We start from the raw sequence: 25,478 nt of genomic DNA, 5'->3' as shown, positions 1-25,478 counted from the left end.
GAGTTCCAGGACAGCCAGGGCTACACAGAAAAACCCTGTCTCGAGAAAACCAAATCCAAAAAAGCCAAAAAAAAAAAAAAAAAAAGAGGAAAATTAAAAGATAAAGGTGGAGCATCCACATTCCTACCACCTAGATTACACCGACAACATGGTGGCATCCACATACCTACCACCTAGATTACACCATCAACATAGTGGCATCTTGACTGTGATTTTAATCCCACTGAAATCAAACATGGATCTGGAAAGCCCTGATATTGTTGGAGTTCTGAGTCTTTACTTTAAGAAGGCACCCTGGCTCTTACTAGGTTTTCTTTTCTTTCTTTTCATTTCTTTTTGTCTGTTGTTTTTATTAAAGCTTTGTGGTTATTGTTAAAGGTTTTAGAGCCTTGATTATTAATGTGAATTTACTTTTCCGTCATTTCTCTAACCAGTCACTCCTGTTATATGGAAAAATTCATGATTTATGTGTGTTGGTAATATAGTAATACATTTTACTCAAATTTCTTATTGGTGAGTATAAAATCGTTGTCATGCAAGCATGAATACCAGAGTTCAAATCCCCAGAGCCCACAGGAAAGCTGGGTGGGTGTGGCTGTTGCCTGTAATGTCATCATATAGGAGGCAGAGACAGTATACCTAGAGCAAATTGGCTAGCCAGACTTAACCAAAACAACAATTTCCAGGTCCAGGTCCTGCCTCAGAATATAGGGTAGAAAGTGGTCAATAAAGACACTTGATATCAATGTTAGGCCTGCCTACACACACACACACACACACACACACACACACCTGTGCATTCATGCATACATATGTACCTTCCCCTACTTAGGCCACTTCTCAGCTTTTGTAAAAAACAGTGAAGGCTCCAATTCTCAGCTTTTGTAAATAAAATACTGGAGACATTATTTCCCTGTTGCTCAATGAAACCCAGTCCTTATCACAAATACCAGCACTGGCCCTGTGCTTTTCCATTTGTGCCATAGAAGCAAGGGTCCTGCATTATCTGCTACTGAGTTCTACTGGTGGTCTGTGCTTGTAGTAAGCCTCTCTTCTAGCTGGTAGTGCATCTTCCAGTTGGTGGCTCTCCATCTTTCTTTTCTCGCTCTTACCAAGCGTGATGCTTACAGACATTGCCATTCACCCTTATTCCAGGTAGACATAAACCACAGACTGTGTCACAAAACTGTCACTTAAATTATAAATGTAAACATGTGAGTGATGACCCTTTTCTAAGATCTACTAAAGGCTGTGATTTTATGGCCTCTAACCCCCACTCTCTCTCACACACACACAATTTTCATTCTGTTTTGCATCTGTTCAGGAGTAGAATTATTGGATACATTTGGTAACTATGTATGTAGTAGATTCTTGGGGAACTGCAAAAATCTTTATTCAAAGTAGCTGCATTCCAGAAACAGTTAAGGTTCCAATTTCAACACATTCTTGTCAGAATTTGTTCTCTGCCATGTGACTGCATCTCTCCTGATGGGGTGCAGAGGGATCTCATTATAGTTTTGATATGTTTCCTTAGCTACAATGATGTTGGTACTTTTTGTTTTATTATTTTTTGTTGTTGTTTTATGAGACAGGGTCTCACTATGTCGCTCTGGCTGTCTTGGAACTAACTATGTAAATTAGGCAGGTCTTGAACTCACAGAGATCTGCCTGCCTCTATTTCCCAAGTGCTGGGATTAAAGGTGTATGCTACCATATCATGGTGTTGTTTTGCTTATAAATGTTTTCTTGTGTCATACTAACCAATTTGGGGCTTTTGTTTTGATATAGCTGAAATGCTAGTATTAAATACAAAGATAATAAATAATTCTTTAATACTATATAATGTCCATCTTTTGTAGATGGGCTAACAAAATAAATACCACCATTGCTTCTAGCATGGAAAATTTCTGGTCCATGAGGGGAAATTTGTTTTCCATCCTCTTTAATTGGGATTGGCCTTATAACTTATTTTTGATCAGTGGAGTATGTCAAAGTATGGCAAACTTAATAAGTACACTTTAAAATGTACTTATTATCCATGTGTATGTCTTAGGGGAAATATCTGAACAATCCTTTCTTCATTTTTAAGTAGATGGAATGCTTCTTAGTTTGTTGTTGTTGTTTTGAGACAGGGTTTCTCTGTGTAGCCTTGGCTGTCCTGGAGATGGTGGTGTTCTTAAGTTGTAAAATATTATCATATATATTCCAGGTACATCTTATCAGATAGATGATTTTTAAAGCCCATTTTAGTGCTGTAGTACATGATCAGCTCCTTGTGCATGTCAAGCTTTCTCTTTTTTATAATTTGTATTTTTATTTTTTATTATATTCAACACAGTATATATTTTTATACCAGTCATAAAAGTGATGTACATGTTTGTTATTAAATCAACATAAAAAGATAGTCTTTTTGTTTGTTTTGTTTTTAGTAGAGCTTAAAATCTTAGCTCTCACTGTGGTACAAACCCAAAATAAGAACAATTTTTAGACATTGGAGTTCATCGTAATAAGGCTGTACTTCAACGTCCCTCACATCACCAAAGGATTTTACCTTACCTCTATAGTAGCCAAGCTCAGAGTTGACAATTCTGCTGTGCCAAGGAATGAATTGTAGGCATAGTTATTTGAATACAGATTTCCTGCTATGGTCAAAGCTATTTGACGTGGGTGATTGTCATCATTTTCAGCCCACAGGGAACAGGTTACATTCATTTCAGAAATTGTGTGTATATTAAGGACTATTCATGAAGTCATTCATGAACTGTTTCAATGAACAATGTTTCTGCTTGGAGGGTGGCACAGACATTATGTAAGTAAGGATAAGATTCTGTTTCATTGGCTGTGATGATTTTGAAAAGCATTCATCTCAGAAAAAGAGTAACTTATAAGGTCATTTTCAAAATTGATATAATAATAATATCAAGCAAATCATTCAGTCTCACTCTTTGTTGTTTTCTTACAAACCACCTCTCAAATTAATTGTCTATGTTTCTTTTGGCTGTATAAATAATTTTGAAATATGTGAGCTGTTCTGAAAATCATAGTATAGTGTAAAACATCAAATAAACAATCCTACTTATAAAGAGGCCGAGACAGGGGAAGCATGATTTCAAGACCATTATGCGGTATACAGCAAGAAACTGTCATGTACAAATGAGCAGAAAATGTATGCCCACAAATTTCTAATTCCTCATTTTTTGAATTTCAATCAATTAGGATATGTTGGTAATGTTAATTTTCATATTAAGAGATATTAAGGAAATGTGATTTTTTTATTTCCTGTTATTTTTGTTGTTAGAGGTGGAATTATATTTGTGTAGGTTTGATGAAAGTTTGCTTTCTTGCGTTTTCTAGGATGTGGTTTCCCTCCTTGTGTTGGTATTTTCTATTTATTATCCTTTGTAGGGCTGGATTTGTGCAAAGATATTGTGTAAATTTGGTTTTGTCATGGAATGTCTTATTTTATCCATATATGGTAATTGAGAGTTTTGCTGGGTATAGTTAGTAGCTTGGGCTGGCATTTGTGTTTTCTTGGGGCTTGTATGACATTTGCCCAGGATCTTTTAGCTTTCATAGTCTCTGGTGAGAAGTCTGGTGAAATTCTGATAGGTCTGCCTTTATGTTACTTGACCTTTTTCCTTTACTGCTTTTAATATTCTTTTTTTGTTTAGTGCATTTGATGTTTTGATTATTATGTAATGGGAGAAATTTCTCTTCTGGTCCACTCTATTTGAAGTTCTGTAGGCTTTTTGTATGTTCATGGGCATCTCTTTCTTTAGGTTAGGGAATTTTGTTGAAGATATTTACTGACTCTTTAAGCTGGGAATCTTCACTCTCTTCTATACTTATAATCCTTAAGTTTGGTCTTCTCATTGTGTCCTGGGTTTCCTGGATGTTTTGGGTTAGGAGCTTTTTGCTTCTTGCATTTTCTTTGACTGTTGTGTCATTGTTTTCTTGGTATCTTCTGCACCTGAGATTATTCTCTCTTCTATCTCTTGTATTCCGTTGTTGATGCATCTATGACTCCTGATCTCTTTCCTAGGTTTTATAGCTCCAGGGTTGTCTCACTTTGTGATTTCTTTATTGTTTCTAGTTCCATTTTTAGATCCTGGATAGTTTTGTTCATTTCCTTCACCTGTTTGATTTCCTGTAGTTCTTTAAGGGATTTTTGTGTTTCCTCTTTAAGGGCTTCCAGATGTTTACCTGTGTTCTCCTGTATTTAAGGGAGTTATTTATGCCCTTCTTCAAGTCCTCTAACATCATCATGAGAAGTGATTTTAGATCTGAATCTTGCTTTTCTGGTGTGATGGTGTATCTGGGACTTGCTATCGTAGAAGAATTGGATTCTGATGATGCCAAGTAACCTCGGTTTCTGTTGTTTATGTTCTTATCCTTGCTTCCCGCCATCTGGTTATCTCTAGTGCTACCTGCCCTTGCTATATCTGACTGGAGCCTGTCCTCCTGTGATTCTGGTTGTGTCAGAACTCCGCAGAGTCATACTGTTTCTGTGATCCTGTGATTCTGGGATCCTGTGATCCTGAGATCCTGGGTGTGTCTTAGCTCCTGGGAGTCAAGCTGCTTCTGGGACCCTGAGATCCTGGTGAGACCAAGCTCCTAGGATCCTGGGATCCGGTGATCCTAGGTGTGTAAAAGCACCTGGGAGTGGAGCTTCCTCTGGGTGTTGTACGATTGGCTGTGAAGTTTGTGCCCAAGGTCTGCTCAGGACACTGGCCCAGATAGACCGGAAGGAACCCGAGCACTGGTCTGGTGGAGTTCCTGTGTGCCTGGGTCCCAGTGGTCCCAGTGTTGGGTGTCCCAGTGTTGGGACAGATGTTGTGTCCTCCCCACCTCAAAGAAACTCCATCACTAGCTTCAACTCCAGCCCCATTTTGTCACTTTGAAAGTGACCTTTGAAGTCCAACTTTATATTTGGTGAAGCCCAGTTGATCTGCTGTGTTCTTCTTACACTTTTATTCTGTCTGAAATCTTTCATAGCTTATCCAACAAGCTGCTGTGCTCACTAGAGGACTGTCACTGTGAATCATTCTTATGTTTGGCATTATAAAGCACTTACTTCAAAGAATTTGCTAATTATATTTAACAGTACTTAGCAATTATGTACTTTAGGCTAATAAGACCTATTTCTATATACTTATCCTCAGGAAATAACCTATAGAAGAAAAAATACCTGTATGAACATTGCTGTTCTTATATTGTGACCCATAAAGTGGGCAGTTGACGCTCATGTAATATTGAACAGGATTCAGTAAAATTCACTGCAGTATATGGTTAGACAGTAGACATTTTAATTATGAAAGCCATGTAACAAAGATATGTTCAATAATGTGAGGAAAAGTATATACTTATTTTGATTGAAATGTATATTTAGACACTGAAAACTGTCTATTATTAAGTAGTTTTATTTTCTTAAACTTCAGTTTACCATTAATGTCTTTATAATTAAATTTAGTAAATTTGTCCCTGATACTGGTGGGTGGAAGTGGAAGCAATAACTGGTGGTTATATCTAGATGTGGGTTTACTGTATGACAGCCTTTAAAATAGCTGTTTATTTTATCATCATAAGCATCAGGCTAGATTTAGAAGCCAAAAACAGAAGAAAAAAAAAAGCTTACCTTGTTTATTTTCTAAGAATTTGAATTTTAAATTTCTTTAAATATATTTCAATTCTCTTTATATTTTATATCAAATCCAAACAAATACGAATTCTATTTTAATATTAGAATCACTATACTCTTATTCATTATAGATTGAATATTTAATGATGATGATGTGTATATTTATTCAAACAGTGAAGTTTTAGAAAGAAAATATAGTATAGATATAAGCAATCCTTTACTCAAGAGAAAGCACTTGGGAATAAGAGAGTGCTTACCAGAAACAGGAGTGAGGCTCAAGAGGCCATGATGGCAGACTGTTAATGAACAGGCAGGGGTCCCAGGGCAAAAACACCTTCTTATGGTGTTTTATGGAATAGATACTACAGTTATTTTATGTATAAGAAAATCCCTTGGTTTAATTTCAAACAGATCAAAGATTTAATAGTGTTTTTAAGAACAAAAAAGGTGCCAGGCAGTGGTGGCACACACCTTTAATCCCAGCACTTTGGAGGCAGAGGCAGGTGGATTTCTGAGTTTGAAGCCAGCCTGGTCTACAGAGTCAGTTCCAGGACAGCCATGGCTTCACAGAGAAACCCTGTCTCAAAAAACAAAAAAACAAAAAAGCAAAAAACAAAAACAAAACAAAAAAGGCATTAACAGAAATAAAAATGAAAAATACCAAACAAGCACAAAACAAACATGTGAGCAGTTATATGAATCCAAGTCGAGGCCTCACATTTGAGTTGCTGCATCTAAACTGGGTGTGTGGGTACCCACTGACCCTTGGCTTACCTATGTGACAGTGTCCTAGGCACATGGAGGAACCTCAGTTTTCCCACTGTTGGGAATACAGGTGGTAGGACACGCAGGAAAGGCAGTCTTGCATACCCTCCCTGCATCCACACTGAAACTAACTTGGTCTCTGGGCCTGGTTTGAAGGAGACAGAGGCATTGTCATGTTCTTGTATGTGGGAAGGCTATAAAAAGAAAAACCCTTGTTGGCCCAAATATTTAAACAGGAATTAAACTGGGTCTTTTGTTCTCAGTCTAAACTGGTCAGAAGTAATTTTGGGGCTCAAAAAGGATGGTTTTCCTTCCCTCCCTCTTTCTTTACTATAAGTTGAGTTGCTTGATGCAAAGATACAGGGAGATAAACAAAGAAAAATTGTATAATTTAAACATATTGAATGGTACAGAGCATCCAAGCTCATTCTCGGGGCAACTATCAAGGCTCTCCTGTCTTACAGTTCATAGCTAAGATCACACCAGCTTTCTTGATAGAAAGTAATCAGTGTATGGTATGTGATTAGGGACCTGAAAAACAGATTCAGAGAATGCAAAATCTTCTTCATATTTTTTTTCTCTTTCTCTCCAGGCTTAATAAGGAGAAGTGGCTTTCTGCAAATAACTGATAAAACTGCCCTTAGAAGCACTTCCCAGGCCCTCATGGAGTAGCTGGAATTTGTACTACAAGGCTTTCTTGCCTGCTGGTTACCTGAAGTGATTGTCGCCATGGCCAGCAAAAGGAAGTCCACAACCCCATGCATGATCCCAGTTAAGACCGTGGTGCTGCCGGGTGCCAGCACAGAGGCTCAGCCTGTGGAACCTCTGCCTGAAGGCCCCCAGCAGGATCTTCCCTCAGAGGCACCTGATGCCAGCAGTGAGGCAGCCTCAAACCTGGGCAGCACTGATGGCTCTGCCCTGGCAAATGGGCACCGGAGCACTTTGGATGGCTATGTGTATTCCTGTAAGGAGTGTGATTTCAGGTCCCAGGATGTGACCCATTTTGTAGGACATATGAACTCAGAGCACACGGACTTTAATAAAGACCCAAATTTTGTATGTACAGGGTGCAATTTCCTGGCAAAAACCCCCGAAGGGCTTTCCCTGCATAATGCCAAATGTCACTCAGGGGAAGCCTGCTTTTTGTGGAATGTGACCAAGTCAGACAATCATATAGTAGTGGAGCAGCGTGTCCCTGAGAGTGCTAGCTCATCTGTGCTAGCAGGTGAGTCTACTACTGAAGGGACTGAAATCATCATTACCAAGACTCCAATCATGAAGATAATGAAAGGCAAAGCTGAAGCCAAAAAAATCCATATGCTTAAAGAGAATGCTCCTAATCAGCCTGGGAGCGAGGCCTTGCCTAAGTCATTGGCAGGGGAGATAGAGGTTAAAGAGGGGGACCACACTTTTACCAATGGGGCAGCTCCAGCCAGTCAGACATCTGCTAATTCCACAAAACCCCCTCATGCTGCCAATGGGCCCCTGATAGGAACAGTGCCTGTATTGCCAGCTGGTATAGCACAGTTCCTCTCCCTCCAGCAGCAGCCCTCAGTACATGCCCAGCACCATACCCACCAACCCCTGCCTACATCCAAGGCCCTTCCAAAAGTCATGATCCCCCTGAGCAGCATCCCAACATACAATGCAGCTATGGACTCCAACAGCTTTCTGAAGAACTCCTTCCACAAATTCCCCTACCCAACCAAAGCTGAGCTCTGCTATTTGACTGTGGTGACCAAGTATCCAGAAGAACAGCTTAAGATCTGGTTCACAGCCCAGAGGCTGAAGCAGGGAATCAGCTGGTCTCCTGAGGAGATTGAAGATGCCAGGAAAAAGATGTTCAATACAGTCATCCAGTCTGTGCCTCAGCCCACAATCACAGTTCTAAACACCCCCCTTGTTGCCAGTGCTGGCAATGTACAGCACCTCATCCAGGCTGCTCTCCCAGGTCATGCTGTGGGACAGCCTGAGGGCACAGCAGGGGGCCTGTTGGTCACTCAACCATTGATGGCCAATGGCTTACAAGCATCAAGCTCTTCTCTCCCTTTGACAACTGCATCTGTACCCAAGCCAACTGTGGCACCCATTAATACTGTGTGTTCAAATACAGCATCAGCTGTGAAGGTTGTCAATGCAGCCCAGTCACTCCTCACAGCATGCCCCAGCATAACTTCCCAAGCTTTCCTTGATGCAAACATCTACAAAAATAAGAAGTCTCATGAACAGCTGTCAGCTCTGAAAGGAAGCTTCTGTCGGAACCAGTTTCCTGGGCAGAGTGAAGTGGAGCATCTGACCAAAGTGACAGGCCTCAGTACTAGAGAGGTGCGGAAGTGGTTCAGTGACCGGAGGTATCACTGCCGGAACCTGAAGGGCTCCAGGGCCATGATGCCCGGAGAGCATGGCTCTGTTCTCATTGACTCTGTGCCAGAGGTACCCTTTCCCCTGTCATCTAAAGTTCCAGAGGTGACCTGTATCCCAACAGCAACCTCACTAGTAAGCCACCCTGCCACCAAAAGACAATCTTGGCACCAGACCCCAGACTTCACGCCAACCAAATACAAAGAGAGAGCCCCAGAGCAGCTGCGGGTCCTGGAGAACAGCTTTGCACAAAACCCACTCCCCCCAGAGGAGGAGCTGGACCGCCTAAGAAGTGAAACAAAAATGACCCGCAGGGAAATTGATGGCTGGTTTTCAGAGAGACGGAAAAAGGTGAATGCCGAGGAGACAAAGAAGGCTGCTGGGCATGTGCCTAAGGAGGAGGAGGGTACTGAGCAGGAGGGTGGAGAGGAAGAGCTGGCCAGTGAACTGAAGGCTCCTGGTGAAAATGGCTCTCCTGAAATGTTTCTTAGCCATAGCTTGGCAGAACGGAAGGTCAGCCCCATCAAAATCAACCTCAAGAACCTGCGGGTCACTGAAGCTAGTGGCAAGAGTGAGTTTCCAGGCATGGGTGTCTGTGAGCCTGAGGAAGATGGTTTGAACAAGTTGGTAGAACAGCTGCCAAGCAAAGTAAGCTACAAAAAGACTGCACAACAGCGTCACTTGCTTCGGCAGCTCTTTGTTCAAACACAGTGGCCAAGCAACCAGGACTATGACTCCATCATGGCCCAAACAGGGTTGCCCCGGCCAGAGGTGGTACGCTGGTTTGGAGATAGCAGGTATGCCCTTAAGAATGGCCAGCTCAAGTGGTACGAAGACTATAAGAGGGGCAACTTCCCACCAGGTTTGCTGGTCATAGCCCCTGGCAATCGAGAGCTGCTGCAAGATTATTACATGACACACAAGATGTTGTGTGAGGAGGACCTGCAGACCCTCTGCGACAAGACCCAGATGAGTGCCCAGCAGGTCAAGCAGTGGTTTGCTGAGAAAATGGGTGAAGAGACCCGGGCTGTGGCAGATACAAGCAGTGAGGATCAGGGCCCTGGAAATGGAGAGCCTGTGGCAGTTCACAAGGTGCTAGGTGATGCCTGTTCAGAGCTGTCTGAGAACAGTGAATCATGGGAGCCAAGTGCTCCTGAGGCCAGCTCAGGGCCCTTTGACACTTCAAGTCCCCAGTCTGGACGTCAACTCGGTAAGGGGCTCATGGGATCTATGCATGGCCTTTCTCTAAATCTGAGGGAGGGTACAGTCACAGAGTAGGTACAGGTAGCAGGTACTGCTACCTCTGGGGCTACCTGGCAATCAGACCAACTTCAGAGGAGTGAATGGACAACTGGCAATAGAGGCCATAGAAGTAAAGGCTCAGAATTGGACTTTTGGTTTTGGTTCCTCTGTTTTTTATTTATGGTGGTTTTGTTTTAAATCCATGCAGGGGAAAGAACATAGTGGACTTAAAGGGACTCCTGTGTTTCTAGCCATTTCTTAGCATTGATTGATGTCATCGAAGTCACAGAGATAACATCTGTATGGAGACAGGGTTAGGACATTTAACTCATATTGGCAAACAAAAGAGAATCTTTTAATGGTCTCATGTGTATGTGTGCCTGGTGCTCACAAAGGTCAGAAGAGGGCATCAGATCCCCTGGAACTGGAGTTACAGGTAGTTTTTGACTTGCCAAATAGGTTCTGGGAATCAAGCCTGGGTCTTTTGTAAATAGTAGCAACTGCTTTGAACTGATACACAATCTCTCCAGCTCCATTTTTTCCTAATGAAAGTCTGAAGTTTGTATTGTTTTTCCTAATTTAGAAGAGATGTTTATTATAATGGAAATCACCTTGTTTTAAGAAATATGAGATCCGATGCTTAAGCTTTGCTTTTCAGTGTCTCAGGAAGGCACGGTTGTGAAGCCATGAACACATCAATAGATTTTGATTTTCTATCATTTTGGTCCATGAGTTCTAGACCCTACTGTCTCTTTGCATTTGTCTCCTGGTGAAATGCCCCATCCCAGAGCAGCTAGAACCAAAGTCTGGAGAGAAGAGTGTCACAGAAGCCGAAGGACTGGGTCTCTGAAATGATAGTGTGGCCAGCTGGGTCACAAGAGGGCAGAGGCAGCTAGAAATGTCTGTGGAGTTGGACGACTGTGCAGGTAGTCCCTGGAGACTGCTGCTTCTGTGTGGGCTCCATCCAAGTACAGCATTCTAACCCAGAGGTCCCATGGCATTTTCTGGACAATGTTGCGTTGTTTACATACAATGCATGGACATTGTTGTTTGCTTTGACCTAGGAAATCCTAGTTCCTTGTCCCTACTTATTTTCTACTTAATACCTCTAAAAAATTCCACAAAATGCTTATTCTTTTGCTGAATATTAATTTCTTTCAACACCTATTTTGAAATACTATGCTGTTGCTTCCCTTATTTAAGGAAAAAGGGATACTTGCAAGTATGATGGTTGTGGGATATGATGGTTGTGGGGAGGGTTGCCACCAGGGAGCAACTGCTGGTGGGTGAGTGGGTGGGTGAGCCCCGCCCCACCCCGCCCACTCTGTCTCCCTGAATCTCTTGACTCTGTATATGGAGGTGTGTGTGTGTGTGTGTGTGTGTATGTGTGTGTGTGTGTGTGTGTGTATGTGTGTGTGCGTGTGCGTGTGCGTGTGCCTGTGCAAGGCAAGTAGTCAACCCCCAAGGATCTTTCCTCAGGTGCTATACAGCTTGCTTTCCAAACAAGGTCTCTGCTAAGACGTGGGGCTTGGCCATTAAGCTAGTGGGCCATCAAGCTCCAGAAATCCTCCTGTCTCCACCTTCTCAGCACTGGAATTCTAAGTAGTGTCATCACACCTGTCTTTGCCACATGAATTCTACAGAGCAAACTTAGGCCCCTATGCTTACAAGGCAAGTGCTTTACTAACTGAACCATCCCCCAATCCAGAAAACTTACTGTTTCATGACCACCACTAAGGTGAAACTCAGCATTGCAAAGCAAACATGGAGCAAACACCTGGTGGAACCCAAGTCTCTGGTCACATTAGGCGTGTGAATGCAGTGTCACTAATCTCTCCAATTCTAGTCACATAGTCATTATTGGAAGAATGGCTTCAACATCTCACAGTAGCCTTTTTTTCCTTATTTTTCTTTCCCTTTCCTTCCCTCTGTTTTTCCTCTTCCCAGTTTCTTTCCATGTACATATCTGTGTGCATGTGCATCTAAGTATGGAAGCCAGAGGTCCACATTGATGTCTCTCCTGTATAGCTCTTTTATTCTTTGAGGCAAGGTCACTCACTGGCTAGACTGTCTGGTCAGTGAGTTTCCAGGATCTACATTCCTCTCCACCCCTGTCCTCACCACCTTAGACTGTATCTCTATACTTTAAAAAAAGTTTTTATTGAATTTGTTGTTTGATAATTTTATGCATTATAAAGTATATCAGTTACTGTGACACTCTCTCTACCTCCCAGTCCCACTCACAAATTCTTATCCCTCTGTTTTTGTGACCCACTGAGTTTAAATAATATCTTCTATATAACTATGGGTTTAGAACTGTCCATTCAAGCCTAGTGACTTTTCAGTGGACACACAGCTACCTCCCCCCCCAGAATTCATCAGCAGCCAAAAGTTCAGCAGGGTCCTGTGAACCCTTCCCCAATTCATGAATATTGATAGACCCAGATACTCCCTAATTAAAACATTAATTTTATATGTATTAGTTTTATATGTATGTGTATGTGTACCTGTATGTGTACCACATTCATGCCCCGATTCCCTTAGATGACAGAGAGGGCATTGGATCCTCTGGAACTAAAGCTACAGATTGTTACAGGTTACAGAGTTACAGGTTGTGTGCTACCATGTGGGTGCTGAAAAATGAACTTGGGTCCTCTGCAAGAGTATTGTGTGTTTTTAATTGCTGAGGCATCTCTACATCCTCCTAGGCCTAGTCTTATATAGACCAAGTAAAAGATAGCTGCTGTGAGACCATTACTGCATTGACCATGCCAGGCTTGTGCCCTGGCTCTTGTATACTTTGTACCCTCTCTTAGTGATGGACCCCTGAGATTGGCAGTATAAACATTCTTGTTTAAGGATGAACACTCAGCTCTCACTTATTCTTAGCACCCTGAGCAGCCATTTGATTAGGCATCTTGTTGCCGTGACAGTCTAACTAAAAAAATACTAATAAGTTTCCCCCTAGGGCCTAAGATTTCCTTAGCCATGAGTTTTTAACCAAACAACAGAAAGCAGTTGTTTACACATAGAACAGTTATGTCACTATTGCACATCTTGCCTTATAGATTGATATTGTAGTTTGTAGAATTAATAGCTATATAAGATTATTTGGTGCCCTTTCTCCTTCAGCAGTATATATAGTGCCTTCCAGCACCATGGAAGCTAGCCAGCATTGAAAAAGCTTCCAGCTCAGTTCCAGTTTGACCTCCATACCTCGCAACCAAGGTATATGGTGTCTTCAGTAACAGGGTCTTATCATCCAGTTCTCATGGGCAACCAAGAAGAATGACAGCAGCTTATATTATTTGTGCATACCTCTGGCTCTATGACCAACAACTCATAAGGCATTATCTTACATTTGGCTTTGGGGTTTTAATAACTACAGCTTTCAGGAACAGCATTTTCCAGACATGCATTGTATTTCCCTTAAAACCATCTCAGGTTTGAGAATATGGGAGCATCCTGTAATGCCTAGCATTTTCACATAGTTTCTGAGGATCTGCCATTCAGGGATGGGAGTACAGGTAGGCTGACAGAGATGTGTCAAGAGATTTTTGAGGTCGTTAGCTGTACTGTTTGGAAAAGAGTGTGTGTGTACAGCACATGCAGATGAAGGAACTGAGTTGCTGAGTGCATTACTGCAAGAAGGGTATGTATGTATATATGTGCTTAACTGAAACCAAATGGGTTTATGTGTTCCTGCCTCAGATATGTCACACAAAGAGTGATTATAAAGAAAGCTAATGTGGCTTTATTATGGCGAGGCCAAGTACTTTGAATAAAATGTTTGTGACAGATGAAGATATTTTGGTAAAAGGTCTAGTACAAGATTTAGCAGCTATTAACATACTCACTTGGGTCCAAAAGTTCATAAACTAAAAATGGACAGAGTTAAAGAAAAATAATAATAAAAATATTTAGAGAAAAGAATAGTCATCTACTTTCAATAGTAGACATTAAAACCACACAGAAGCCAAATATGGCATATGCCTATAGGAGGCCTAAGGCAAGAGAATCCTTTGGCAAGTTCAAGACCAGCCCTGACAATATGGTGAGAACTTCTCAACACAAAACCAAACAGAAATCTGACAGATCAACAAGGAAACAAAACGCTTTTAAAAACAATATAAACTTATCAAGTATGGTAGCTCATGCTTTCATCCTAGCACTTGGGAGATGGAGGTAAGAGACTACTGCAAATTTGAGACTAGTCTACGTACATAGTCAGTTCCAGGCCAGCTTAGGGTAAAGGAAAATAGTACAAAGTAATTAGACATAATACACACAAATGGATCAGCAAAGTGATAAAACACACACACACACACACACACAAATACAAGTGAAAACCTTTCAGACCTTGGGTTAGGCAGAGGTTTCTTAATTATAATAGCAAAAAGCATAGGCAACAAAAAATAAATTGGTCAGCATCAATATTTAAAAGCTTTGAGCTGGGCATGGTGGCTCATATCTCCAACCCAGCACTTAAGAAGTAGAGACAAGTTTATGAATTCCAGGCTAGCCTAGAATACATAGCAAGACCCTATCTTAAAACACCAAAACAGATTAAAAAAGCCAAACAAGCAAGATTTTAAAATATTGAGCTTGGAATGATGGCACATTCCTGTTCAAGAAGCTGAGGTGGGAGGGCTGCCAGCCTGGTCTACATAATGAGGCCCTAACTTAAAAAAAAAGTAAAAAGCTTTGTGTATTAAATGATATTCTCTAGAACAGTAGTTCTCAGGTTGCAACCCCTTTGTGGGTCAAATGACCCTTTCACAGGGATCAAATATCAGATTTCCTACATATCAGATATTTACATATGATTCATAATAGTAGCAAAACTACAGTTATGAAGTAGCAACAAAATAATATTATGGTTGGGGGTCATTGCAACATCTGGAACTGTACTGAAGGGTTGCAGCATTAGGAAGGGTGAGAACAACTCTCAAAAGAGTAAAAAAAGACAACAGACAGATGAGAGAAAATTCCTGAAAATCATGTATCTCATAAAATTAATATTCAGAATACATAGAAATATACTTCAATAATAAACCAATTAAAAATGAGTAAATTATTTAACTAGGAGAGAGCTAACAAGAGGTACAAACTCATGAAAAGATAACCAACATCTTGGGCTGGAGAGATGACTCAGCAGTTGAGAGTACTGGTTGCTCCTATAGAGGACCTGGGTTCAGTTTCTGGTATCCACAGGGCAGTTCACAACCATTTGTAACTGCAGTCCCAGATCTAAATGCTCTCTTCTGGCCTCCATGGGGACCAAGCATCACATGTAATACACAGACATACATGGAGGACATACATGGGGATCAAGCATCACATGTAATACACAGACATACATGGAGGACATACATGGGGACCAAGCATCACATGTAATACACAGACATACATGGAGGACATACATGGGGACCAAGCATCACATGTAATACACAGACATACATGGAGGACATACATGGGGATCAAGCATCACATGTAATACACAGACATACATGGAGGGCATACATGGGGACCAAGCATCACATGTAATACACAGACATACATGGAGGACATACATGGGGACCAAGCATCACATGTAATACACAGACATACATGGAGGACATACATGGGGACCAAGCATCACATGTAATACACAGACATATATGGAGGACATACATGGGGACCAAGCATCACATGTAATACACAGACATACATGGAGGACATACATGGGGACCAAGCATCACATGTAATACACAGACATACATGGAGGCAAAAACATCCATAGACTTAAAAATTTTTTTTAAAGATAAAACATTTTTTAAGATGAATAAGATCTTTCAGTTTTAGGGAAATGCATATAAAACAATGAGGGTCTACAGTAAGATTCTAGCTCACACTTAAATCAGCTATTGTTAACATGTACACAAACAGAGTCAGAGGCATTACTGAGGAGGTAGGGAAAACCAGCCAACTGGTACACTGTTGCTGTGGATGTAAAGGGATTAAACCTTGGAAAACTCTTCAGCAGGTCTCAAGAAACCCAACATAGGCTTCTCATCCAATCCCTGAGTCTCAACTCCAGCACTGACAAGAGGGCCTGAACTGACATTGTGCATGAATCTTCAAAGCAATAGAATTCACAAGTCCCAAAAGAAGGAAACAACCTGTATCTATTAACACAGGAATAGATAACTATGCCATAGATAGATAGATAGATAGATAGATAGATAGATAGATAGATAGATAGATAGATACATACATACATACATACATACATACATACATATATACATACACACACACACACACACACAATGTAATATTCAATTATAAAAAGGAATACAATTCTGATCACTGCACATTGATGGAACTTGAACACATGTCAAGTTAAATAAGCTAGTCACAAAAGGCAAATATTGTGTGACTCTACTTTTATGAAGTCTATACAAATTTATAGAGATTGAAGGTAGAATGTAAGCTACTTCTGAGAAGAATTGACAGTTACTGTATAATGGATACAAAACTTCTTTTTTGTTGTTGTTTTTTGTTTTTTCGAGACAGGTTTTCTCTGTAAAGCCCTGGCTATCTTGGAACTCACTCTGTAGACCAGGCTGGCCTCGAACTCAGAAATCTGCCTGCCTCTGCCTCCCAGAGTGCTGGGATTATAGGCGTGTGCCACCACCGCCCGGCTGGATACAGAACTTCTATTTATGGTATTGGTTCATGACAAAAATGTACATACTACCACCGAGACATACTTAGTATGACTATGATGAGAAATTTCATATTCGTGTATTGTACCATGATGTTTTTAAACTAGAGATGAGATGAGTGGGTGTGGCAGGCATGGTGGAGCAGAGCAGAGTGGCAAGGGTGGCCACCCTAGTGGCAGCTTGGCCTCCAAGGCTTGTCTGTTAGCTGTACCATGGCTTCTCATGCTCTCCAGCCAGCCTCAGTGGAAAGGCCCTGTCTATATACACAGGGTAAGAGCCTGTGATCAGCTACCCTGACCTTGACTTCCAACCTGCAAGGTATACATGAGATATCTGAGCTCAGGGCTCTAGGAGCAGGAGGCAGGACTATTAGAACACAGGGTTAACAGGCATCAGGGACCAGAGGCTGGGGTGACGGGTTAGGTGAGTGACAGGAGGCCAAGAATTCTGAAGGTCTTGTCCAATTGAGCCAGCATCCTGCCCTTAACTCACACTCTGTTCTTTGACCTCCACTCAGGCTGGAGGGGACAGTGGCATGGCATCCCTCATGGAATTAAGGAGTCCCCAACTCCAGTGATACCAGCCCAGGATAGTGAGGACTGGGCATCCCTGGGGACTGTACACGTTTGTAGCTGCTATGGAGTGACAGGTATGTGTTTTCTCCTCAGAAACGGACTGAATTTGATCTGATAACTGTGAAGGACCAGCCAGTCTGGGATGCTGTCTGCCATGTGGAAGGGCCAAACCTGCCACATATCATCTTGATGGCCAGCTGCCAGGCACCAGGAGAGCCTCTGGAATCTCTCTGAGCCCAGAACCTGCCGCCGCCCCAACTACCCTCTGCCTGACACTTCTAAGCAAGTAGCAATGGTTTCTCATCAGCCCATCCTTCCACAGTTTGGCCTCCCAAGGACAAAGCAGTTCAGATTGCATATACCTAGACCCAGAATCAAGTTGTTAGCATATACAGCTGCCTATATACATTTAATAAAGCATCCTACTACAGACATTTTCAATACATAGGAACTTGGGTTACCAAAGCAGTACAGCTCTGACAATGCCATGTCTGTTCTCTGGGAAGCTGAGACCACAGGGACCCTTGTCCTCTGCAGCAGCAGGAGTCTCGGCATGCTCAGAACTGCACCAGGCCTGGCCCTACTTGTCTTCTCAAGGGAACAGACTATTGGAAGAGATACCTGCATCACTGAGTGGAGGAAAGCCACATTTTGTACCAGGCTTGTCTTGTGTTCTGATTGACACAGAGCCCACTGTTACCTTCAGTAACACAGCCAAGCTATGACATTACCACTGGATGTGAACCACTCTCTTTAGTTAACTATAATTTTGCTTTTCTGTGGAGTTTGAATCATGGACCAACTTCTCCATTATCAGATAAACTAAAGAAACTATTGTTGTAACGCATACTGACCTGTATGCTCCCTTCAGCCCTTCAATTAAGTCTCCTTTAGAACAAAAGGAAAAGTGGTCAAAGTAGAGCCAATTGCTGTGGCTTTGGCCACGAACGTGCTCAATGCCTCCTGCAGGTCAAGAGGAAGTCCATGCGGGTGGCTGGGGGGAAGAATGAGGCTGAAGGGCTTAGGAGATCTGAAGCGGCTAGAGCTAGAGTGGTCTTGAACACACAGACCTGCAGGTCAGAGTTCCTGGCAAAATGCCTTGGTCACACACCAACAGCCCTGGCCAGCTACTGGTTTCATGATCCGGAGGTGCTGGACATCACTGGACAGATTCCTATGAGGGTGTTTTTAAAGTTCCACATTTATATTCCCAACTTGAGAAACAAGTACTCTATCTACTTTTGCCTAAGCCTCATGTCTTTTTAATTAAAATCTCAAGAAATGGTGCCTTTGAAACAATGGAAAACTTGCTTAGGGAGCTGTACTAAGCATCAGAACCCCAGTTTCTCCTAGGCTGGCTTCTCTAAGAGCAGTAGACACAGCAGGGCAGGGGAGGGAAAGATGACAAACAGGATGTGTCATCCATGGCCACACTTACCTCTTGGAGACTCACTCCATCAGGACACCCACAGGCAAGGCAAGAGCTTTGACCAAGAAGCAGTGGTCAACTAGGTGCTCTCATAACCGCCCCTCCCAGGAGAGGGGAGTAGTCCGAGGATGAACATGGCGGCCTTCAGCCTTTTAAGAAAGAGGGCTTTCTTTGAAACCCAGGGCCCTGGAACCTTTATAAGATGTTCCTCTTGCCCTTCCTGTTCCCATAGGAATGGCCTCACATTTGATTGGGGATTTTTGTTTTATTTTTGTGTTTTTTTCTTTTTTCTTGCTTTCTTTGTTTTTTTGTTTTTGTTTTTTTTTTTTTAAACTACTTGCCAAGTTTTGCAGCCTATTTTTGTATCCTTTCTGTTTGGGAAGCTATTTGGCCCCAAACCTTGAGGATTTGGAAAGAATGGTGAGTGATTGTTGTCCTTCAAAGAACAGATGCCTGAACATTTTCCTTTGGTGTCTGTATATGTGCCGATTTACATATCCATATATACAGGACACATACTTATTTGATACTTAATTCATAAAAATGTACATCTGGTGTACATTTGAGCTTCATGTAGATCCCTAGGGGGAAGCAGTCTGTGTGTGAAGAGAACAATACACTGGGCAGCTGGAGCAGCAGAGGAAGCCATCTCCTGTCTAAGAAAGCATCTGTGTCTCACCTGAGCCTGGATGCCTGCTGGAGTTCACCTCCAGAGCCCTGCTGCACTAGCTGAATGGTAGACTCTGTAACAAAGTCTGAACTAATTACACGGATCAGAAACATTAAGTTATTTGGTGGACATTATGCAGGACACAGAGCAACCTGGTCTTGGGCACTAGATAGTCTTCTGGATGGGAAGTTGCAGTAACACTGGCCCCAGCACACCTTTCTCAGAGCTGATAATGTCAAGATTGTCCAGGTAAGAAACGCATTAGACTAAATGGACCTTGCTTCCTTTGTTCTTGGATGGGGGAGGGAAATTGTGGCTTGGACTTTATTTGATAGGTATGGTGAGGGAGGTGGTCATGGAGTAGGCACTTCAGGGAAGGGCTTTGGATACCAAACAATGCACTGACAGAGGAGTTGGGGTGTAGGTTGGCAGCTGCCAAGCCTGTGATTACTGTGTGACATCACAGTGGCCTTGTACAGTTGGAGGCTCAAGTTGTTCCATGTGCCTTCAGTAGAAGGCTAGCTGTGGCTGCTGAGATGGGGTGGAATGTGCTTCTAATAAGATGTGCTTTGTGAGCTGGTGAGTCTTGAACTATCTTCTGCACTCTCTTGGACTTACCAGAGGCAGTATATTCTAAGTGTTTTTTGTTGTTGTTGTTGTTGCTAGTCTTGTATGTTGATTTTTTTCTACTCATATATGTTTTGTCAGTTCCTTTATAAACCAGAACCAATTCTAACAGAAACCTAAACTTATACATTGCTTTTTGTATTATTTTGTAATGTTTTGATCAGAGATTTTTCTTTTGGAAGTTGGGTGTGTTAGTGTTGGTAGTCCTTTTCCTAGATGACTTTGAGGTCTACTAGTGACTGCCCTCCACTTTTCTCTTGGCTTAGTGACAGTGGCTGCCAGGTGAACAAAATACCTTTGTCCGAGGGCATCCTTCCCTCTGGAAGCACAAAGAGAATTGGGTGGGACCTGGTAGGCAGATACCTGTATCCTCCAGTCTGTCTCCAGCTGACCTTGGGCGTGTGCTACCGGGAAGCTCAGTTGTACTCTCCAGACCCAGATGGCCCTCAGAGATTTTATTTTTTCTGTCAGTAGCTATGTCACACCTGTGTCCCTTCCTCTCTGCTGGCCCTAGGACATCAGTCACAGCCATCTCCTGTGGAGGGCAGGAGTATGTGTGTGTGTGTGTGGGGGGGGGGAGGAACCTTTCTGGCTGGAGACTCTAGGTGTGTTCTCTAGGTGAGTGGTGAGCTGTCCCTGTCTCAAGCCTTTGCCTTTTGTCTTCCTAGTCTCTATATGGACCAAAATCCTCAGACTGAAGCAGCTCAGTCAGTGCCACTGTCAATAGCCCAAGTGTATAAAGGTACTTTCTGGGAAACTAGCCAAGAAAATCTTAAAACAATACTAAAGCCACTTTGCAGATTAACTTATATCACATTCATTTGTAAGACTCCATTTTCTGCAGTAGTCTTCTAGATGCATAAAGGTCAGCTAGTCCTGGCCAAAGTTTGGCATGCTGCCTGGTTTTTCTTATACCAGCCTGAAGCCTTCTCTTTAGCAGCCCTGACTTAGCTTCATCTTTTCCCTTAAAAGCACACTGTGCACCACCATCCAGCCCAAACCTTTATGAGGTGATTTCCATGTGTTACAGCACTGGAGCCCACAGGCCTTTCTAAGCACAGGTCTCCTGAGACTTCAACCTGAATTGTCCACACTGCAATTTCTTCTGCCATGGTTCAATGGAACAGGTAGGTTAATGAGTTCTATACTCTAGAGCTGTTGAGGGGTCTTCAGTGGCTGGGTTTAGTTTTGACTGAGTAATGATAGAACTGATGATCATACTGTCTGCTGTTTACTACCTGGCTTACTAGCTAGAAATCCAAAAGGAACGGGGTCCTTGGAGTCTATTTCTGCTCCAGTCTGTGTTCCCTTGTGCCTGGCCACTAGGGATGGCTGGCATCTAGGTAGTGGCAAGCCCAAATGTACTCAGAGTCCAGAACCTGTACTTAGTTGTGGAGTGAAAGCAGCACAGGGGGTGAGAATGGTCTAGGACTGAGAGCCTGCTTTGTTCTGAGTGCTTGTTAACACTAGCCAGCAGTCCTATGAACTTGTATGAACTGTATTGGTCCTCCAATACAGGTTTTTCTAGTTCAGAGTCTAGCAGGAACACCTCTTCCCAACTCCCTAAAGTCTGGAGCAGGGATGTAAATCCAGAGAGTACACTTGTGCTGGCTACTACAAACTAAGGCACACTGGTTGCTACAAGGGTGTAGGCACCCGCTTCCTTGTTTTTTCCGTCTCTTCTGGATGCAGGACTGAATCAGCTAGAAATCCAAAAGGAACGGGGTCCTTGGAGTCTATTTCTGCTCCAGTCTGTGTTCCCTTGTGCCTGGCCACTAGGGATGGCTGGCATCTAGGTAGTGGCAAGCCCAAATGTACTCAGAGTCCAGAACCTGTACTTAGTTGTGGAGTGAAAGCAGCACAGGGGGTGAGAATGGTCTAGGACTGAGAGCCTGATTCAGTGTGGTTACTACTACTCTGTCGTCTCTGCCCTCTGTGAAACATACCTTGCTACTACTACTCTGGCAGGAGCCAGGCAGAACAGAGGGAGAACAGCTATTTGGCAGGGACTGTGCTACAATGATGTCTTCCTGCTGCTTATAAGGGTGGGCAGATGGTAAGTCAGAACATCTGAGAGGGGGCTGCACATTTACCTGCTATCAGTGCCACTTTTGTCAAGAGACTGGCATACTCTGTCCACAGATGGGCACCTATATGTTAATAGCTTTTCTCGATCCGTGCCTTTTAACATGTGTTCCCTTCCATGGAAAGTGGGTGATTCAGAATTATTCAGAACTCGAGTTGAAGGTAAAATGCCTAGGATAAAGCCTGCTCAGACACTGAATGTAACAAGGGCTGCCAGTGCTCTGTTCTTCCCCAAGCAAGTTCCAGAAGAGACATGTTCAGTGGGTGACAGTCTATGATGTGGTCCTGCTGACTTGCAGTTGGTACTTCAGAAAGATCTTGTCCCTAGCTCCTGTCCACACATCTTGGTTTCGTTCTTGCAGCCCCATATGAGAAGGCTGGCTGCAGTGAGCACTAACACCCACTCTTTAGCAGGGTTCCAGAACAAGTTAGGTTGCTCTTTGAAATTGGGTGGGCCAAGGGCAAGAGTGGCCACTCAGGGCACTGGTCTCTCTCCCAGGCTTCTGAGTAGCTGGCTTTGTTCAGCTTTGCCAGGAAGGCCAGACTGTGTCATAATTGTTATTAAACAGAGAAAATGAGCCAACCTTTTTCTGGCCCTTGCTGACTATTGTTCTTTGAGTTGTCCTGACATAGCCCTTGAGGAAATTGGGGAGGCAGCCAAAGACCTGCAGTGTCCTTGCAGACAATGTCTTAGTTTCTGGTCCCCAGCACCTGCTTTGTGTTCTGATCTCAATGTGGACAGCTTTGTTCTCAGGGGCCCCAACTGCTGAGTAGGGCTGGGGGTGATTTGAACAGTCTGCCTTTGGTGTGCTTCATGTCTCCCAGGAACAGCTGAAGCGACTATCCTGGTGCTAAGTGAGGATCACCTGCTACTGCCACCAGCTGTGAAAGCAAACTAAGAAATAGCATATTCTGTCACATAGACCTTTATAGAGAGGGCATTTCCTGTGTGGCCTTGGCTGGCCTCCCACCTGCCTGGTCTACTCACTTTGTAAACCAGGCTGGCCTCAGACTTGGGTGACCTTCCTGCCTCTACCTCCCAAGCACTGAGTTACAGGCATGGGCCACACCTGGCTGGAGTGTAGAAATCCTTCACCCTGGGAAACATTTGAATAGAAAGACAGCCTTTGCTTTTGGTGTGGGCTATGTGTGGTGGGAGGTGCGAGGATGTCCTCTTCTGTCTGAGTCTCCGGGCCTCTTAAGGTCCCCCATGGGGATGCTGCTATTTCCAAGATGCAAATTGCACATTTCCTAGATTTTGTATCTGCATATTTGGATAAGGGATGGGATGAGGGACAAAACTGCTTGTGTAGTTTGAATGGGCCTCAGTGGTACTTCCAATCTTTTAACTGTTCCTAAATAAAAATGTACAGACACTTCTTATGTGCTGACTTTATGTGTGGGGGTGAATTAATAAACAAAAATCTAAAATCCCTTCTATTGATTTTTGGGGGCTGTGGGTAAATCTGACCCTTAAAAGTAATAGGTGTTGGGGCTTCCCTCAGCTCCCCAGGAAGATTCCAGTTCTTGGAATTTCTTGTCCTCTGCATTCCTGAACTCACTGTGGTAGCTTCCATGCAAAACTGTGCTGAGTATAAAGCAAGTCTGATCTTAGAGCCATGAACTATGGGGTGTGAGGGCATGGGCAAGTTTCCCTGTGTTCCTGTCTTTTTCTGGGGAGAAGAGTTGTTAGTGAAGCATGCTGTTTGCTAAGGAGGACCCAGGAGCCTACTAGAGGACCAGTGTCAACCCGACACCTCCAAGCCTTGCAGCAACTGATTGTTGTCAGGATAGCCTCACTGGCCATAAAGAGAAGGGGACTCCCCAAATAAAGCCAGGTCGGAGTGAAGGGGTAGCGGTTCAACAGCATCATTATCTGCTCTTGATCTGCTCTTTCCCAAGGGCAGCTTAGGTCCTAAAGAAGTCGTGTGCTGAATCTAACAGCCAGGTCACTGAACTAACTAAACTAGTGCAATACCATGGAACTATCTATCTCTTGAGGCCTTGGTGGGCAGGTTCAGAACACAGTGGTGGAGACAGCAGCAGCCTGCAGGGAGCTGTAGTCTTTCTGGTAAGACACGCTGACCCATGGATGTAAAGCCTCTGGGTATTTATGTATAGGGAGGGGAAGCCTCTAAGGGAAAGATTTATGTATAGGGAGGGGAAGCCTCTAAGGGAAAGATGCATTTATCTAAAATGTAACGCAAGTCTGGGCTTGTTTTGGTCACTAAGTTGGTTTGGTGAGGTAACCTCACATCACTCAGCACCATTCAGTAGATCTGATATGGTCAGAGGTAAGGAATAAGTTGAAAGACAAGTGGTTGTTTAGTCCCACTCCTCAGCTGAAGTTCAGGGTGAGTCCGGACCAAAGTGAGGCCCCAGTTCTTTTTGTTAAGGGCACACAGCTACCTGGGATTTTTCTTAGTTAAAGGCCACAAATTGTTTCTGCCTTTTAACCACAGGTTTCAGTCCCATGGCAAGAGGCAGAATGCCCCTGAAGTCACAGCAGCACTCTTTTGTTAAGTGTTTTCACTCATAACATTTAGTTATCTCTCTTTATTTGTCCCTGGCCTGCAAGCCAAAAGGAGACTTCTCTTGGCTTGTGTTCCTGGTATCACTGCCTTCCCTTCCAACCCCACTCTTTTGGATTCCTCTGCCAAAGCCAATGGTTCTCAACATGACTTCTGATTTTCATGCTCCAGGGAGCAAGGCCTTGATAACAGCATTTCTCAGATGTACCTAAGGGTATGTTTAAACAGTGCTTGGCTGAGATTCTACAGGTCATAACCCAGTGGGTAGAAAGCAATGTTAACCAAGCTGTCACATGTAGGGACACACTGGATGCATAGGGCAAAACTGCCACGAGGCACCAAGAAGGGTCTCCTAGATCACTCAACAGTAGTCAGGTTTACCTGGGGGATTTAAGTGATGAAACTGATCCTTAAATCTGCTCCACTGAGAAGAAAATACTACCTGAAAGGAAATATGGTTAAGGGGACAAGACACATGAATCGAAGTGCTCAGCACCAAGCAAAGCTGTCATACGAGACAGTACTGAGTACTAGAAAATATGGCTCCTACCTTCTCCTGGGCCACAAGAGTCAAGTATGAACTTAGAGCTTCTGAGGGTCTGATACATTCCACCCACCATTTCCTGTGTGTGGAAGGATCCCTCCTCTGGGATGGGACAGGAAAACTTTAGATCAGTAGTTCTCAACCTTTCTAATGCTTTCAGCTTTTTAATACGATCTCTCATGTTGTAATGAACCCCAACCATAAAATTACTTCATTGCTACTTTATAACTTTGCTGTTATAAATTGTAAATATCTGCTATGTAAGACATCTGATATTGGACCCCAAAGGGGTTACAACACA

At 43.0% G+C, this 25,478-nt stretch overlaps 1 protein-coding gene across 3 annotated transcripts in view; it reads left to right on the top strand.

Moving 5' to 3' along the window:
* The window catches only part of Zhx3 (zinc fingers and homeoboxes 3), a 114,750-nt gene extending 91,272 nt beyond the window's left edge, over positions 1–23,478 (top strand). For all 3 annotated transcript variants that reach the window (XM_052184174.1, XM_052184175.1, XM_052184176.1), the window contains 2 exons: positions 6,996–9,974; positions 17,385–23,478. In XM_052184174.1, coding sequence (XP_052040134.1) covers positions 7,133–9,974; positions 17,385–17,395 — 2,853 coding nt within the window. In that variant the 5' untranslated portion in view covers positions 6,996–7,132 and the 3' untranslated portion in view covers positions 17,396–23,478. The remainder of the gene's footprint in view (positions 1–6,995; positions 9,975–17,384) is intronic.
* Positions 23,479–25,478: the final 2,000 nt, after the last annotated feature.

This window comes from Apodemus sylvaticus, chromosome 5, assembly GCF_947179515.1.
Source record: "Apodemus sylvaticus chromosome 5, mApoSyl1.1, whole genome shotgun sequence".
NCBI classification, from domain to species: domain Eukaryota; kingdom Metazoa; phylum Chordata; class Mammalia; order Rodentia; family Muridae; genus Apodemus; species Apodemus sylvaticus.
Note: the sequence above shows the minus strand (reverse complement) of the source record. Positions and strands in the feature narration are given on the sequence as shown.